The sequence below is a fragment of the Misgurnus anguillicaudatus genome, unplaced genomic scaffold, assembly GCF_027580225.2.
Source record: "Misgurnus anguillicaudatus unplaced genomic scaffold, ASM2758022v2 HiC_scaffold_57, whole genome shotgun sequence".
Lineage (NCBI taxonomy): Eukaryota > Metazoa > Chordata > Actinopteri > Cypriniformes > Cobitidae > Misgurnus > Misgurnus anguillicaudatus.
The window spans coordinates 25,619-43,153 of record NW_027395307.1 but is presented as its reverse complement, the minus strand read 5'-3'; the positions used below and the strand labels follow the sequence as shown (position 1 = coordinate 43,153).

Genomic DNA, 17,535 nt, shown 5'->3' with positions numbered 1-17,535 from the left:
CCTCCAAATGATGTTCCTCCACAGAGATATGACTTTAGTGTGGCATGATGACTTGACAATATTCCACATATATGGAAAAGAATTTGCAGTCTATTACCTCTGTAGCGTGGTATGAGGTTGAATGTCAAATGTTATGTGTGTGTTTGCATTTACAGTTTATTGGTTTATAATTAAAGTTTATTTGTTGATTATATTCATCCATCGAATGTTTCATTCATCCTCCACCGCATCAAGTTACAATAAGATCAAATCTTCAGTTTTTCTTTAGTGTTAAAAATAAGTCATATAAACTTGCACCTGGCATGAACACCCTGCTTCAATTGACGTTTCCAACTTTTTACAATTTTCAAAGACTGTTTTCATAAATTTGCGTTTCGGTGGATTTTTGCTTGACAATGTAAATATGATTTTCACTTCACACTCCCAGTCTCACTGTTTGATTGTTAAATCATCTGAACTGAAACCAACCAGTTTCACTTCTCATAAATGAAGGCATTAGTCAGTTATGAAGTTATTTGCATACCATTTTATAATTCTCATAAACATTGAATAGTTTCCTAATGGATTGTGCTAGACAATTCATAAAGTATGAAGTTTTGTTCTCGTCATTGGTATGAACACTGAACTCATTGAAGAAATGTTGTCATTGCAAACATCACCTGTTGCTGCATCTGGTCATAATTATTCAAAGATCATCAGATCTGCTGTCGTGCTGTTTTCTACTGAATTACAAGAACAAAGAAAAATAATTTGCTCTCTTATATTCTCATTTGAAGTTAAGGAGTCTGTGTATGTTGTGCTCTTAACAGCTTCATTGTTTAATGGGGGGTTTAAAGCAAATAAAGAATAAATGAGTTTGATATTAAACCTAAAATCTGATCATATGGTAAAATAATTTTAAGCTCCTGCACTCTGTGTGGCATCAATATGCAAAAGCAGTTTGGATGAATGGTTGTTAAAAAAAATTATATTTATCATCATAAGTACTGATGAACTTTGTGTGTTTCCTCTGATCAGTGTTGTGTGTTATTGTGTTGTATGATCATCTGAAGCTGTCTTTGATCAGTGAGCACAGGAATGCAGATGGCACAGGACAGGAAATGGGAGTTGTGACCAAGTAATAATTCCTACATTTTTAATCTTATACATGAAGTATAATCACAATATTTCCAAAATCCCATTATAATCACATTGTGAGGGTTCAAGCAAATGTGGTCAATGATACTTACTGATGTGAGTGATTATCAACAGTTAAAATTAAACTGTAGTACAATAATAATAAAATTCATCCATGTTGAAGCTGCTTTAACACAGCAGAAATTGATAGATAAATTAATGATACGATTTATAACTATAAAAATATACATATTAAATGTATAATTATCTGTAATGTTGTTATTTAAATATACTATAATACAAAATAAATCAGCTGTAAGTTAAATAAATTATGACCATCATCATCTGCAGTATCTGTCAGGTGTATGAGTTCAGTCACTGTGCAGTCTGACTGAAAGAGGTTTTTGTATCACTCTTTATCACTGTGTCAACACCCAGCTACTCGGTATGTGTAAACTTTGACAGTAATAATCTCCTGAATCTTCAGTCTGAACTGCACTGATGGTCAAAGTGAAATCTGTGTTTGATCCGCTGCCACTGAATCTTGATGGAGTTCCTGTGTAAAGGCTTGTTGCATATGTTATGATGAGTTTAGGAGCTTCTCCAGGTTTCTGTAAGTACCAGGCTAAATGATTACCACCATGCACTGCACTGCTGACTTTACAGTTTATTTGAACTTGTTGTCCTGGTTGAACTGTTATTGATGGACTCTGAGTAAGAGTATACTGTCCTCTACACACTGAAAGAAACAACAAGAATGAAATATAAGACAACACTGAAACAAATCAATATTTCACTCTTCATTGAATTAATGATGATGATAAAAATGTTACAACACAAACCTTGAGTAAAGACTGTGAGTGTCCAGATGAAGATGATGATGAAAGTCATTGTTGTTCTTTTGGTTTGTGTGATGATGAAGATTCTGTTCTGTTCTGATCTCAGTCATGAAGTGTTAAACTCACAGCACTATAAACACTCACACATCACTGAAGCATGACAACACAATGCAAAGAAGACGACAGGAAACTTCTGCTCATACAGACTACTACACTATCATTATTCAATGTATACTTGCATGCTGAAAATATTAATAACAATAAAATATTAAATAAATATAAAGTTTTGAATAAAAGTAAAACCAAATGTCCAAAATATTCAACATTTATCTGTCTAAAGCTGTGTATGCAGTGTTCACACAACACAAGTAAATAAATGAGAAGTAAATGATACAGAGAGAAAACTGGAGAAAATACATTGATAACAAACATAAAAAGATTTTATAATAGTTTTGTGCTTAGCATTCTTAACCTTAAATCATTCAGAGATTTTCACAATATTTGTTTGTGTTGTGTGATGTTAGTGTTGTATATTCTGCTGTAGTTTGTGTTCAGTCAAGTGTGTAGAGGTTTTTGTACAGTCGCTCTATTAGTTTGTATCACTGTGGTGGACTTTCGGCAGCGGCACCAGACTGGATGTTGGCAGTAAGTAAATAATACAATAATAATTTTAATACAGTAGATCATTGTTTTCTTAAATATATACATCAGGTGTAAAACAATAAATGGGAGGTACTTTATATCATATTTATTTGTATTAGAAAGATTTTGTGTATACAAGAGCACCCAGAAATGTTGATTAATATTTGTTTGTGTTTAATCATTTGTACATATAGATACTTGAAGTTTGTGGATTTTCTCAAACTCAAAATGTTTTTCATTTTTTACATTTATATGAACTCAACATTTAGTCTTATTTTCTTTATGCTCACACTATCGTTAACAAAGTGCAGCTACGTTTTATTTATATTCGCTGTGTAATTAAAACTAAATGAGTTACAAAAATATTTTGTTATAGCATTTGGTAAACAGTAAGTTAGATAAACAGACTGCAGTTGTTTAAAATTTTGTTAAATGTTTAAAACAGATGTTTATTCGGCTGTTTGTTTGCAATGTGATTGATTTCATATTTACTAGAATTTAATTTAGACTAAAATCCAAGTTAAAAATCCTTATAAGGTGCAAGACTTAATGTTACATATGATTTTTAAGTGTATGCTAAACTTTTATTCTTTAAAAATATTATTTGAATATTATTTATTTATATTATTTATAATATGTATATACATTATTACACAAAAACTGTCAGGACTTTAACTCACTGTCACTTTTCTTAATATTTTCTTTCCCAATAATGAATATGGGTCGGTTTTCCCGACAAAGCTTAAGTTTTGTCCCATGCTAAAATGTATGTTTGAGCTGTCTTCACTGAAAACAGTTTCATTGAAATATCTTAACATATCAGTGCAATTGTTTTGTCTCAAGGTGCATGCCAGTAAAGTTTATTATAAGGTATAAAGTGTGTTTATATAATTAAGCCCTAATCCTTTATTTATATAAACCCTGTCCATGAAACAGCCTCTATATTTTTTCATTTATATTTTCATTAAAGTAATGCTGCCGTACAGGCAACCTGTAACCCGTAAATCACGACTTCAAAACCACGACTCTGAACTGGGAGTACATCGATCAAGTACGAGTTCACGGGTGGGAAGTCACGGGTTTGACTGCCGTTGCACTTTCACAGTTAGAAGGTTGTAAAAACACGAGTTACAGGCTGCCTGGAACTCATACTCCCAGTTCAGAGTCGTAAGTCGTGGTTTTGAAGTCATAATTCACGGGCTCAAAAACCTGCCTGGAACGCAGCATAACAAACAGTATTTTAGTGATTCAAAGCCTTCAGATGAACATGACAAAAGTGATATTTGCCATTTAATGCAGCTATATGATTAAAAAACTCAAAATTCTTCAGGAGATCTAAACTTAATTTATTATTATGATCTTTATACCACGGGCCTGTTGAATGTTTTATTCTGCTTGGCTAAGAAATGTTCCATGGGTGTTGATTATTTTTCTGTAAACCGCACACATAACCTTTTAAATGTAAAAAAAAAAAAATTGGCACCAGAGCAATGTTTGTGGTAACCGTGATATAAGAGAAATAATTGACTCCGGTCCTTTGAATTATTTGAAAATAATGCACACCCGCGGTGTAACGGCACTTCGCTTCGCGTCGTGCCACATTGCACCTTGGGTATGCATTATTTTCTTATAATTCAATGGCCCGTCGTCAATTATTCCTTACTTAATGTTTAACGCAGAGAGAGTGAAGTTATTTTATCTTTCTTGTGTGAGTTATTGATTATTGATGTGATTGTCAGCCAACAGTCCCCCTAAAGTGAGCGTCCTGCCGCCGTCCAGTGAAGAGATTTCCACAAAGCAAGCAGCAACACTGATGTGTGTGGCCAACAAGGGCTTCCCCTCAGACTGGAGTCTGAACTGGAAGGTGGACGGGATCAGCAGCAGGTCTCAGTACAGCAGTGTTGCTCTCCTGGAGAAGGACGGTCTGTACAGCTGGAGCAGCAGTCTGACTCTCTCTGAGCAGGAGTGGAGCTCAGTGATCTCAGTCAGCTGTGAGCTCACACAGAAAGACCAGCGTGATAAAGTCACTGGAGAATTGAGGAGAGATCAGTGTTCACAGTAGATCCACTCACTCTCTCCTCTGTCTCACATCAAGACTAACAGACTAACTGTGTTTCTCTCTCTCATCTCACATCTCTTTTCACAAACAACACAAGTCTATGTCTGCTTTATTCATTCACTCATGATTGTGTGACAATTCATCAAATAAAATCAGATTCTATCTTTATGTCTTTGACTCATTTTGTCTGTTTTGAATATGAAAGCTCACATTTTATAAATAAACCTGACTCAATGAAGCATGAAAACACCTGCAGATGAAGTAATTTTACATAACTGTCAGTCAAATGAAATGAAGAACCTTGAACATGAAGGGATTGGTGTGTTTAGTTTGATAGTTATTCTCATGTGACTCCTTCAGTATCTGTGATACAGCTGTTTACTGAATGATACTGACTGATGTTTCTCTATATGAGTGATTGTCATCAGTTTTTTAATATCGTGAATTTAACTGTAGTACAATAATAATAGTAATCATCCATGTTGTATCTGTTTTAATACTGAAATTAATAGACAGACAAAACCGTAATGATTCGATTTAGGACTATCAAAAAAATAAAAAATAAATAATCAATTAAATGTATAATTATCTATAAAGTTGTCATTTAAATAAATAATAGTAGAAAATAAATTAACTGCTAATTTTGCAGTTTATTTGAACTTGTTGTCCTGGTTGAACTGTTATTGATGGACTCTGAGTAAGAGTATACTGTCCTCTACACACTGAAAGAAACAACAAGAATGAAATATAAGACAACACTGAAACCAGTCCCGGCGCCATGGGCGGGCTTTAGGGGGCCGGGCCCGCCCTGTGAGTCACTAGTGCCCGCCCTGGACGAACCTGCGGTCTCCCTTCACCTGTTCACCAGCTTCATGTTTTTATCAATAGGCCACTTTTATTAATTAAAAGTTAATGTTTTGTACATATATAACTCATGAATAAAAATAAAAATGTGTTTGGTCTGATTTAAAAAATATATATTTTAAACGAATTTGATTGGTTTGTCAGTAGTGAGCGCGGAAATGTTTGGTTGTTTGCTAAGCGCACCACCACTTAATGTTAAGACACGATTGAGTGCTGCCTGCAGTGAGACTGACACGTTATGGTTCTGCTGTTATCTTTCACTATTTTCGCTGCTGAAACAACAAAAACAGTAAACATTGCATCTAAAATGTAAGTGGCTTAATATTAATTGCTTGTTTAGTGAACTGTCATTAAATCTGTCACATTTTCAACCGTGATGTGATGCTGCTTAACTGTATCATGTTATTAAAAAAAAACAAATTTTTACCGCAGTACGTTTAACCCACTTTGTTAACACACTTTGTGTTTGCTGTGCTTATTTGTTTAACTTTGCGTTTTTACATTATGCACTTTCGGTCGCCATTGATTAAAGGATGCAGAATCATTAACTTATCCTGTTTTGGTGATTGTTATTGGCGTTTTTAATCAGACTAGGCTATTTGTTTGGTCGAGCAAGTAAAATTCTCTTTCACTTGGCCTTTTAAAAAATCCACTTGTCTCTGATATTAACCGGACAAGCGTTGATGTCGAGCCCTGTGACGTGTTTTATTTGTGTTTAGATTGCTTCAGTAAGCTAGGTCCAATCTTTACGACTTCTCCGTTGTATTGCGTTAATGGAGAGGTATGTTAGTTCTTCCTCGCTTTTTTGTGCATTTAATTCATAATTAATGATATTATGCATTGTAGTGACGTGACGTTGCTCTAATTTGTGCCCCCCCCCCTGAAAAATGAAATGCCCGTCCGTGAATTTGTGTCTGGCGCCGGGTCTGACTGAAACAAATCAATATTTCACTCTTCAATGAATTAATGATGATGATAAAAATGTTACAACACAAACCTTGAGTAAAGACTGCACTGAAAAAAACAACTTGTAAAATTTACTTAAAAAAATCCTCGTAACAATTTGCACGAACTTTTTTTAAGTAAAATTTACTGCTTTTTTATAAGTAAAACTTACCTACTAAAATCAAATAAAATTTACTTAAAATTGCATGATAAAACATATGTTAAATAATTAATTAAATGTTACTTAATTATTTTATTTAGAAGTTAGATTTATTTTAATTGTTTAGGTAAAGTCTATTAGGTTTTTTTAAAAAATTGAAGCATTGCTGTCCTAATAATATTAAATAAATCGTATTTTCTGTTTGTTATTTTCTTTAACATATTAATATGGACCTAGTTCTTTTAAGTGTTATAAATGGCATTATAACACACAATTCATGACTGACAAGAAGTCAGTCATTGAATAAACTTGATTCGGAACAGAAACGCACACAAACTGTGTTTCTGACATGCATTATCAGCACTGTGGAGAAAATTACAATACACTGTTCTGAACAGGCTTCATGTAAAGAAACACTGATCACCTAAACGGTGACTTCACAAAATTATTATTTACAACAAAACAACATCAATAATATAAGAGCTTAAGCCTTTATGACATTTTGCTAACAAATATTTAAGTAGTTAAAGTTCTTATCAGTTCTTATTCTGTGATAAAGCTTAAAAAATAAAAATATTCAGGCGCAAAGAATTGTGGGTATTCCTTACAACATGTGCAAATAAATGTAAGTAAATTTTACTTAGATTTTTTTTAGTGTAATGGATTTAATATTTTTAAGTAAAATGAACTAAGATAAGCTAAAGTTTTTGATTAAAATTTACTTAATTATTTTAGGACTATGTGCAGTGACTATAAAACAGTTAAATAATACAAGAAAATATCTAATAAGACTTACTATTCCCACACAGTTCATTTTTTTACATGAATTAATTGTGTATTTATCATCATTTTACTTAGGAAAATCTAGTTCTCAATAAATGTTAATATTATTATGTAGAAATTATGAGAGTTAATCTAATAAATATTACTACACCAAAAGTTCGTTTTTTCAGTGTGTGAGTGTCCAGATGAAGATGATGATGAAAGTCATTGTTGTTCTTTTGGTTTGTGTGATGATGAAGATTCTGTTCTGTTCTGATCTCAGTCATGAAGTGTTAAACTCACAGCACTATAAACACTCACACATCACTGAAGCATGACAACACAATGCAAACTCACTCTCACTTCATTTACATCATTTACAGGAACAGACTTTTCTTTTGAACATAGTCAGCAGCCCCGCCGCTCCCATAACGCGCATCACGCGCTGTGCGTAGGGCACCACGTGCTGAGGGGGCATCAAAAATAATAGCCTAATGAAAAAAAAATGTAATGCTCAAATTATTTCATTAGCCTATAAAAATATTATTAGGCCCTTTTTATCCATGTATATGTTACAAAAAAGGGGGAACGAGATAATTTAATGGCTCTAGTCTAGAAAGTATGCCCCCCAGCCTTTGATTGTCCGTGCCGGTTGATCGCGCGGGCGCCTGACGAAGTTTGACAGAGGCCGTTTTTCAATCCGAAGGCTGCAGCCTCCAGAGGTCGCATTTATAGACTGCATACGTCATCAAAACTTTCTTATTTCGTAATATTAACAATTATAAAGTTAACTATTATTCTTAGTTAATCGTAAATTGTTGTAATATGCTTATGACTTGCTAATGTAATGTTCAGTTAACTGAAATAAAGCTTGATGACGTATGCAGCCTGCATATGCGACCTCGCGCAGGCTGCAACTTTCGGATATAGAAACGGCCAGTCAGAAGGCAACTTTTGGAAATGTCCCCGAAAAGACAGCAGGAGTCAGTATCGGAAAAAAAAAGAAGAAACTGCGGGATGATGCCCGTGCATTACTTGCAGGTAAGTCCATCATGTTTAATCATTCACTTCTAAATAAGGGAAATGCGCAAGGGCTGCAGCTGTAGCTGCTGCTAATCGTAATGCGCCTCGAACTTGCTGTGCTGATATTAATGTTTAGCAAACTATGTTGTTATAACTTCAGTGCAAGCTAAATTGAGAAACATTACTGTAAAACATTACCTATGCATATGCATTTTACAAATAACTGGCGCAGTTTTTACTTTCTTCACTACGTTTCTTTAGATATTGAGCAGTAGTTTATTTTGTGGTTTATTTTGACGTGACGGTGGTTAACACTTTCTCAGTAAAAGTTAACGTTAGCAGTCAGTGCACATGTTACAATTCATCACTCTTATATATATAAATATAAAACGTCATGATATGAAGCAAACATTACTGTGACACTTAGTTCTCTGAATCTTTGTTTTATTTAAGAATTTTGAGTATTCTTGTTTACTTATTGATGTTTATTTAATGTAATTTATTTAAAGTGACATTGTACTTGGGAAAAACATGTCTGGATTATTTTGATAATTTAAATTTGGTAATTTTTCTGTTTTGCTATTCTATAAAAAGTTTGCACTTTTAAATGTGTAGTGGGTGTTGGCTAAAGTTTTTACTTTCTGCTATTAAGTTATATGTTTGGCAATAAAAAATTAAACTGGCAAAAACAAACGTTTTTTTTCTTAGGGTCGGGGTGGGGGGCATTATAAAGGAATTATGCTTAGGGCACCAAAATGGCTAGCAGCGGCACTGATAGTCAGTGACCTCTTCCTACACTGAGTATTAAACATGCTTTTTAATTCAAACAGTATTTACAAGAAAACTTTGCAGGAAAATATGCACACAGTCCACAGACTCTGTACAACATATTTTATTCCACATTTAAAACAATATGATTCGTTTTAATCTGTCAGCTGAAACACAATTTTAATACAAATGTTATAATTTAAATTTTGCACAACTTAATTAAAGAGGCATTACAAATTAAACTTTGAATAAAAATCTTTGTCAATATATGCTGTTCATTCCATGCTGATTTTAGAAGATCTGTCCTGTGTGTGTCTGAGATGTTTGTTTTCAGAGACCCAAGCATTCAACTAATGCCACACTTTCAGATCTCACACATCTCTACTGAACTCCTCTATCACAGATCAAACATATTTAGATCGATGACAATCAGTCCTATCTCATGCAGTGGCGAAGCCAGAAATGTTCAAGTGGGTGGGCCTTTATAAAACAGGGTGGGCAAAGCATAGAATGTACATAAATATGGAGTGTTTACTCCCATGGCCGGCGTATATTTTTTCCCCAATGTAAGCTTTTTCAAAACAGCCAGCAGCTGTCCATTTTTTCCACGCTGTGGTCTAAAAATATTCAACTCTGGATGAAAAGCTCAGCTTGTCAATGTAAGTTCTCACACGGCCGTCCAATCACAGTGGATGAAAGGGCGGGACTAATATCACAACAAGCAACCGGCTCCCAGCTCAAGTATCACAGCAACCAAAGCGCTTGGCTGAAAAAAACAGCTGGCATTTGGCGTCCTCCAGGCATTTTCAGCCACGTTTAAAAGCTTTGGTGCACGCTACCTAAGCCAAGTTACCTTGATGACATGCAGGCAGCACAATGTTTCAAGGGGAAAATTATAAAACAACTTAAATAACCAACCAGCTTGTCTACAGTATATGGGCAGGTGAAGATAATAAATACATAATATTACATGCAGCTTTACAAATCAGATTAGTTAATTTTCATATTATTTTTCATTTTAATTTCCATTGAGATAAATAGGAGTGCTAGCGGATAGCTTGCTTTACAGTAAAACTAATCCTGTGATGCAGTAGTCTTTGTATACAACATCTTTAAACAATTTATAATAATTTTAAATATATATCATTGGAAAGCTCTAAGAATGTAGTTTTCATATTTCAAATGTATTAATTTGTGACAAGTGTATGCAGCACCGTTGACACATAGTGGCCGTTGTTGGTAAAACCACTAAAAGGTTTATACAAACCTCATTTTTTGTGATTTTAACTTAAAATTAGACTTATGGACTCATGTTTACATTATTGCTTTTGTGAAATATTTACATTTTCATCATTTTATTTATCAAATGAATATGTTGCATTATTTTTAATTCTTAAAATAAATTTAGACTGCTATAACACTTTTTCTGTTAAATATTTTCACTTCCAGAAACATCAGTGAAAATCTTTACATTGTCTTCTTTAGAACAAGCCCAAGATTAGGCTTCTAGAGTTGAAAAATGCCAGAGTTATATTAATTTGAAGGTGCACATCAGCTTTTCAGCACCCCACTCAAAAGGGTGGGGTGACAGTAAACGCAGTGTTTGCTTACGTGTGTCCCATTCTTAGCAAGCACTGTCAAATTAGATTTCATCACATACCTCTACATCGTCATAAACTTACCAGCACATTCAGACATCAAGAAACAACAGAATTAAACAAATAAATACAATTACAACAAAAAATTTAATTATAATTATAAAACGGTTAGTTCCAATCCTTGATTCTGATTGGTCAATAGGTGTGCTTTATTCACAATAAAACACTGCTATGACCGCTTCACCCAACGGTTCTATTTCATATCACTGCGCCCTTAGCAACACCCTTAGCAACACATAAACATATAATGAGACAAAGGCTGTTTCTCAATATGCGTTCTTCAGCGATCTTGCGTCCTCGTGTCCTCGCTCTACGTCATCATTAACGGTCGAAGTTCATTCCAATTCTCAAGAACGCAAGGACAGAGGACGCATGAAAATACCCGGATGTGTTCTTGATATCGAGGATGCATCGAGTGCAGACTTGCTGAAATCGCTTTACGCCCCAGAAGTCATTGCGGCAAAACTTCCGAGTTCGTTCTTCCAAGGTCGCCAGGCAAGACCGATCTCCACGAGGACGCAAGTCCGTTCTTTGCGTTCTTGGAATTGAGAAACAGCCAAAGTCTGAGAACAGTTTGTTGTTTTTATTTGAGCTTTCATGTTGTTGTTCGCAGTCAGGGACTATTTTTCTAGCGGAAGGAATGCTTTTATTGATTTAACTTAATGAAAGTTGCACTAATATTTTTTTTTACTTTAATATTGTGTGGTAACCGTTTTATAAAAGCAATAAGGTACTCGAGGCAAGTGCTGTATCGTGAATAAGTAACGGCTGAAGGGGTTGCAGGCACTCCGCTTCGCGTCGTGCCTAACAACGCCCTTCAGCCGTTACTTATTCCATTACAGCACAGCCTCTCGTACCTTATTGCTTACATAAAAAAGCTCTGTAACTGTGTGTTTATCTTACTTGAACAAAATCCATTAACTTGTATAGTCTGAAACACACACAATAATATCAATATTTAGAACTTTACAAAACAAAAATAACTATTATAATAACTAACTATGCATGTAGTTTTTAGGCAAACTATCCCTTGAATTTCTGTTTTACTACACTTTATATCCATACTGTATACGTCCCTTATACCAACCAGCTTTGGTAGCTTGTCTGCATCCTCATTTCCTGACACCACAAAAATGTAACCATATTTTTTGTCTGATGCTATAGATGCAATATTATTTAATATATTTGTGTAGTTTCTGACTGTTTAGCATCAAGGCCGCAGCAAGGCGACTTGAATTTGAAAATATGCTAACAATTCTCCAGTAAACATTGAGACTTGGTCTGATATCCTTTTCCCTACAGCCTCTTTAAGTCCAGATTTGTGTATTTGGCCATACTTTGCCTCAATATACAATTGTGAGTTGGATGCTGATCTGTATGCAATAAGTCCATAATGTAGCACTGCTGTATTCATGGTATTGCTGTATTCATGGTTTTTAATACCAATCCTTCAGCCCCAGAAATACATCTCATTACATTTTAAAATCTTCCAATGTTCCGTATATTCCATGTAGATTTCGTGTCAAACCACATAGGAAAAATATTTTAACTTGTTCCAGCTTTTTATTATAAAACTTTAATTTTAAATCCATCTTCATTCTTTTGTTTGTAAAGAAAACGTATTTTGTTTTTTTTCCACTGAGAATTTAAACCCCAATTAAAAGACCAATTCTCTACATGAAAGAGACTGCATTTTTTATTAACTGTGCATTTCATATTCCTTCCTCTGACCCATCTGCTCCATCATCCACAAACAATGATTTGCATATGCTTTTATCTATTGATGCAAATACGCAATTAATCATAGTAATGAAAGCAATGGACTATTTACACATTTCCATTCTTAATTCAATTCAATTCAATTCAATTTTATTTATATAGCGCTTTTCACAAGTGTTAATTGTTGCAAAGCAGCTTTACATGAGAAGATGTAGAGGAGAACACAGGAAATCAATAGATAATATAAGAAGTAGAGAAAGCGGTTAAACCGTACAAGCGAGCATATTAATAATGTAACGTATACTGTAAAGTGCTAAGTTAAGCCAAAGTTGGCTGACTCTCCCTGGGATTAAAAACCCTCTAGGAAAAAAAACCCAATGGGAAAAAGTCCTAGAAGGACAAAAACCCTTGGGAGGAATTAATATATATTTATATATATATAGAAACGGTAGGGATAGGAGGCGGGTAAGCGAATTAAACTGGTTTAGCCGGTGGTCGTTGGTCGGGCATCGGCTGGTCATCACGTTGAAGGACAGCCAGTGGATCAGTGATGCAATGATCTTCACAGCAACCGGAACTGGGTCTGTTTGTCTCATGGTCCTCGTGGTTGAGGACGAGACAGGGAGAGAAAAACAGAATTCTATTAGCGTAGGGGTCGTTCGCATGCAATGCAAGTGTCAAACATTATAGTGGTTCAAGTCGGCTCGGTTCCAGAAAGGCTAACTATTGCGGCAATAGTATATTACCCATATGAGGTATGTGAGTGCTTTGTTCTAGACAAACTAACTACTGCGGGAAATGTACATTTACTGGACATTTTATGTGAATGCTTTGTTAAAGAAGAATGTCTTAAGTTTAGATTTAAATTGATCGACTGTGTCTGATACTCGAACATTATTTGGTAAATCATTGCAGAGTTTAGGGGCTAAGTAGGAAAAGGATCTACCACCTTTAGACACTTTTGATATTCTAGGGATAATTAAGTGACCAGAATTTTGTGAGCGCAGTTTACGTGATGGATTGTATTCTGATAGTAGTTCTTTAATATACGAAGGCGCTAGGCCATTTAAAGGTGGAAAAGAGGATGTTTGTTTAATACATTTTTGCAATGTTACCTGAAACTGTCTTTACTAAATGATAAAAGACTATTTATTAGGCGCACTGAAAGTAATAAAATTAATATATGTCATCTGTGCATAAGGTAGGGCCTTATAAACATCAGCCAATCGTTGATGCAATCATCGCAATCGTCATTGGCCCTCTGGCTTGTCAATCACTGCCATTACGTTTCTTGGGAGAGACGTGCGCGCTCCAGTAACGTTACACGAGTGACGCATGCGCATAGCGCATGAAACTCCGTCTTAAGTTTCGGTTTGTTTTCATTTTCGCTCCTGCTTTCCTCCTCGAATCTGCACCATGGAAGAGAAGAAACCCGAAGGAGGACGCAAAAGAAAGAGTTTTTAAGTCGCTGAGAAGAGGAGAAATTTGTCAGAAGAATGTTATCTAACCAGAGTCGTTATTGGAGAAACATTTCAACACTGGAGAGCAATGAAGGAACAGAGAGGTGTCAGACGCGCAGGTCTCAAAAATTCTCTTCGACAGGTAACAGTGATTATTCTTTCTTTGTGGAATAATTATTGTTGTACTGTTATTCAGGTATATCGACGTTGTTCTTGTACTGTAGTTGTAAGTGACCAGGCTGCTACACGCTAGTTGAAATGGGAGTAGCGTCGACTGATCTAACTTTACGTCTTATGTGTTTATTATCATATCTTTTCACATAATGAATCCACTGACGCGACACAGCATATGCCGTAAACAAACACTCGTGTTCAAATACTCGTGCACGAGTTATGGAAGGCGTTTCCTAGATATGAGCTGTGAAGGAGGGAGGCTGTTCTTGCGCATGCGCTTATTTAAAAAACTCAGTAACGGTCTTTGGATTCTCAGTCGGCGGAAACATCCTCTTTTGCGCCTTTAAGGCTTTGTAGGTGATTAGTAATATTTTAAATTGTATACGATATTTAACTGGTAGCCAGTGTAAAGATGCCAGAATTGGACTGATGTGGTCATACTTTTTAGGGCGAGTAAGCACTCTTGCGGCGGCGTTTTGAACCAGCTGTAGCTTGTTTACCTGATTTGCATGGCATCCCCCGAGTAACGAGTTACAATAGTCTATTCTAGAGGTCATAAAAGCATGTATAAGCTTTTCTGCGTCTGATGCAGACAGCATATGGCGTATTTTTGAGATATTTCTAAGATGGAAGAATGCTGTGCGGCAGATGTTGGCGATATGACTGTCAAAAGATAGATTGCTGTCGAACATTACGCCTAAATTCTTAACCGTGGAAGATGGCACCACTGTGCAGCCATCTATGGGCAACTTGTAATCTGACATATTATGTTTGGAGCGATTTGGTTCAATAATAAGTATCTCAGTCTTATTGGAGTTTAGCATAAGAAAGTTATGTGCCATCCAGTCCCTAATATCACTAATGCAGTCTGTTAGCTTAGACAACTGGTGGGTTTCGCTAGGATGCGACGAGATGTAAAGCTGGGTATCATCCGCATAGCAGTGAAAACTTATGTTATGTTTCCTGATAATGTCTCCTAGAGGTAACATATATAACGAGAATAGGATAGGGCCTAGAACTGATCCCTGAGGTATGCCGTATTTAACGGGGGAGTGATATGACTCTTCCTCATTTACATAAACAAAGTGATAATCTTACTACTAATTAATATATAATCCCCTATCTTCACTTTAAGATGTGATTGATTTTTATATTATTTAATATATCTTACCATTAAGAATTCTTTAATCCAATTATAGTCTGCCTCTTATTGCCATATGCTCCAGCTTTATCAGCAAACCTTCCTTCCATAAAGAAAATGACGAAATTTATGATGAAACTTCCTCATCTGTCCTATGATATCTTTCTTCCAGCAGCCATGCTGAATAGATTAGATTACAGAGACATTTACATTTACATATATTTACATTGACGCATTTGACCGAAAGCTGTTATCCAACAATTTAAATTTTTTATTAGCAAAAAATTTAATTTTTTTATTAGTTTGTTCCCTGCATTCGAACCCATGACCTTTCAGCTGCTAACACAGTGCTTTGCTCCTGAGCTTATTTCACTTTTAAATTTAATTTTGCGGTTAACATTTTCTTTTAATCTAATTTTCTGTGACTCTGTTGCCCCAATCAACATTTCTTGTCTAATGGACACACCTAATTTTTACAATTTCCATAGCATTGCTTCTTTCTCATAGACATTTAATAATGCATTTTCAGTGTGAGTTAAACCTTCTTGGCCCATTTTACATCTAAAAGAAAATGTGGTTAATAATTTTGCACACCTGAAAATAAGGTGTTTTTACCCAGTTATTAACAATAATATATTACATAAAAAATGCTATGGTATTTGAATGGTATTTTGAGTGGTATTGAGTGGTTTGGAATTGGTAAATGTGCCTGTGAAAAAATATATCGACATGCTCAATTTTAAGAGTTATGGAAAGACAAAGTAGCCTACATGTAAAGCTTAAAAAAAGTCTCAGGTAGACAAGCGTTGGTTTTCATACACATCCTCGAAACCAAGTTCCTGACGTCACGTAGCCTAAAATCCGCCCTTTTGGCAGGCAAAGAGCGCTTGAGTGCTGATATTGATTGAACAATTAAACCACCAGACTGTTTATACTTTACAAATCGTACTATTTCAACATGTTGAATACGAGTTTTATGTTTAACAGTAACCCTGTAATGACATAAAAAAGTTTTAAATGTGGAAAATAACTGGCCCGATACACATAAAAAGACATTATAGAGATCTGTTATGTTTCATCTATATATCTTTTGAATTAAAGTGTGCAGTGAACTGTGTTGCCATGAAACTCCTGCTGGTGCTATTCACTTATTCGCTCCTCCTGTCCTTACACTGATGATGGAGTAAACAAAATGGGTTACGTGACGTCCGGATATCTACACACAAATAAGAAGGAAATAAAATATGAAAATAACTTTCAAAGGAAATAACCAAATAATGTGATGTGCTGAAGAGCAGATATCATATAATCACATATGCACATACAGACAGAGACACAGCAGAATCAGGAGAGAAACACAACAACATCAAAAGTAAGAACAACTTACATTCTCATTCTTATTTAAATTATACTTTTGGCATGACACTGTTTTTATGTGATTGCTAAAAAACACTTTAAACTTCTTCTTCTCCTAAACTGGGTTAAAACATTTTGTTTGTTTGTTTTTTTTGTTTGTTTAAAATTTATATTGTTTATGTTGGCATGAGAAATATCATTAATACCAGTTAAGATGAGCATTTAAGTTTACATACACTTTTACATTTAGCAGACACTTTTATCCAAAACGACTTACAAAGATAAGGAATCAAGCGAGGGAGTCATAGGGAGTCAATAATATAAGAGTTGCTTATGCCGAGTTACAAGTTTTCACAAATATAACAAGACTATACCTGTTGAGAGAGAAAGAGAGTTAGTTAAATAAGAGTTAGTTAAGATAGAAGAGATGTGTCTACCATCAGTATCAATTTGTCAAGTATATTTGGAAAAGAGGAGTTTTTTTTTTTAAGTTATATTTTTGGGCCATTTTGCCTTTATTAATAGAAAGTAGTAATTGAAAGGCAACAGGAAAGTACAGGGTAGAGAGAGGGGTATGGGATCGGCAATGGACCTCGAGCCGGGATTCAAACTCGGGTCGCCGGAAGTGCGTTTGCACCATATGTCGGAGCACTGTCCACTACATCATCGGCTCCGACGGAAAAGATGAGTTTTTAGCTGTTTTTGAATGTAGCGAGAGATGTGGCTGATTGGACTCCTATAGGAAGATCATTCCACCAGCAGGGAATAGTGAAGGAAAATGAGCGGGAATGTGATTTAGTGCCCTTTCATGAAGGCAAGACAAGGCACCACTCCTTTTTGCTGAATGTA

At 35.1% G+C, this 17,535-nt stretch overlaps 2 gene segments (V, D, J or C); one reads left to right on the top strand and one right to left on the bottom strand.

The window, feature by feature from the left end:
* Positions 1–1,535: 1,535 nt before the first annotated feature.
* Positions 1,536–2,007, bottom strand: LOC129433520 (probable non-functional immunoglobulin kappa variable 6D-41). The segment is given in 2 exon segments: positions 1,536–1,855; positions 1,959–2,007. Coding segments are annotated over 2 exon segments (369 nt in total).
* A 105-nt stretch (positions 2,008–2,112) lies between these two features.
* On the top strand, positions 2,113–4,659 carry LOC129433360 (Ig kappa-b4 chain C region-like). The segment is given in 3 exon segments: positions 2,113–2,184; positions 2,549–2,600; positions 4,337–4,659. Coding segments are annotated over 3 exon segments (447 nt in total).
* The last annotated feature ends 12,876 nt before the right edge of the window (positions 4,660–17,535 follow it).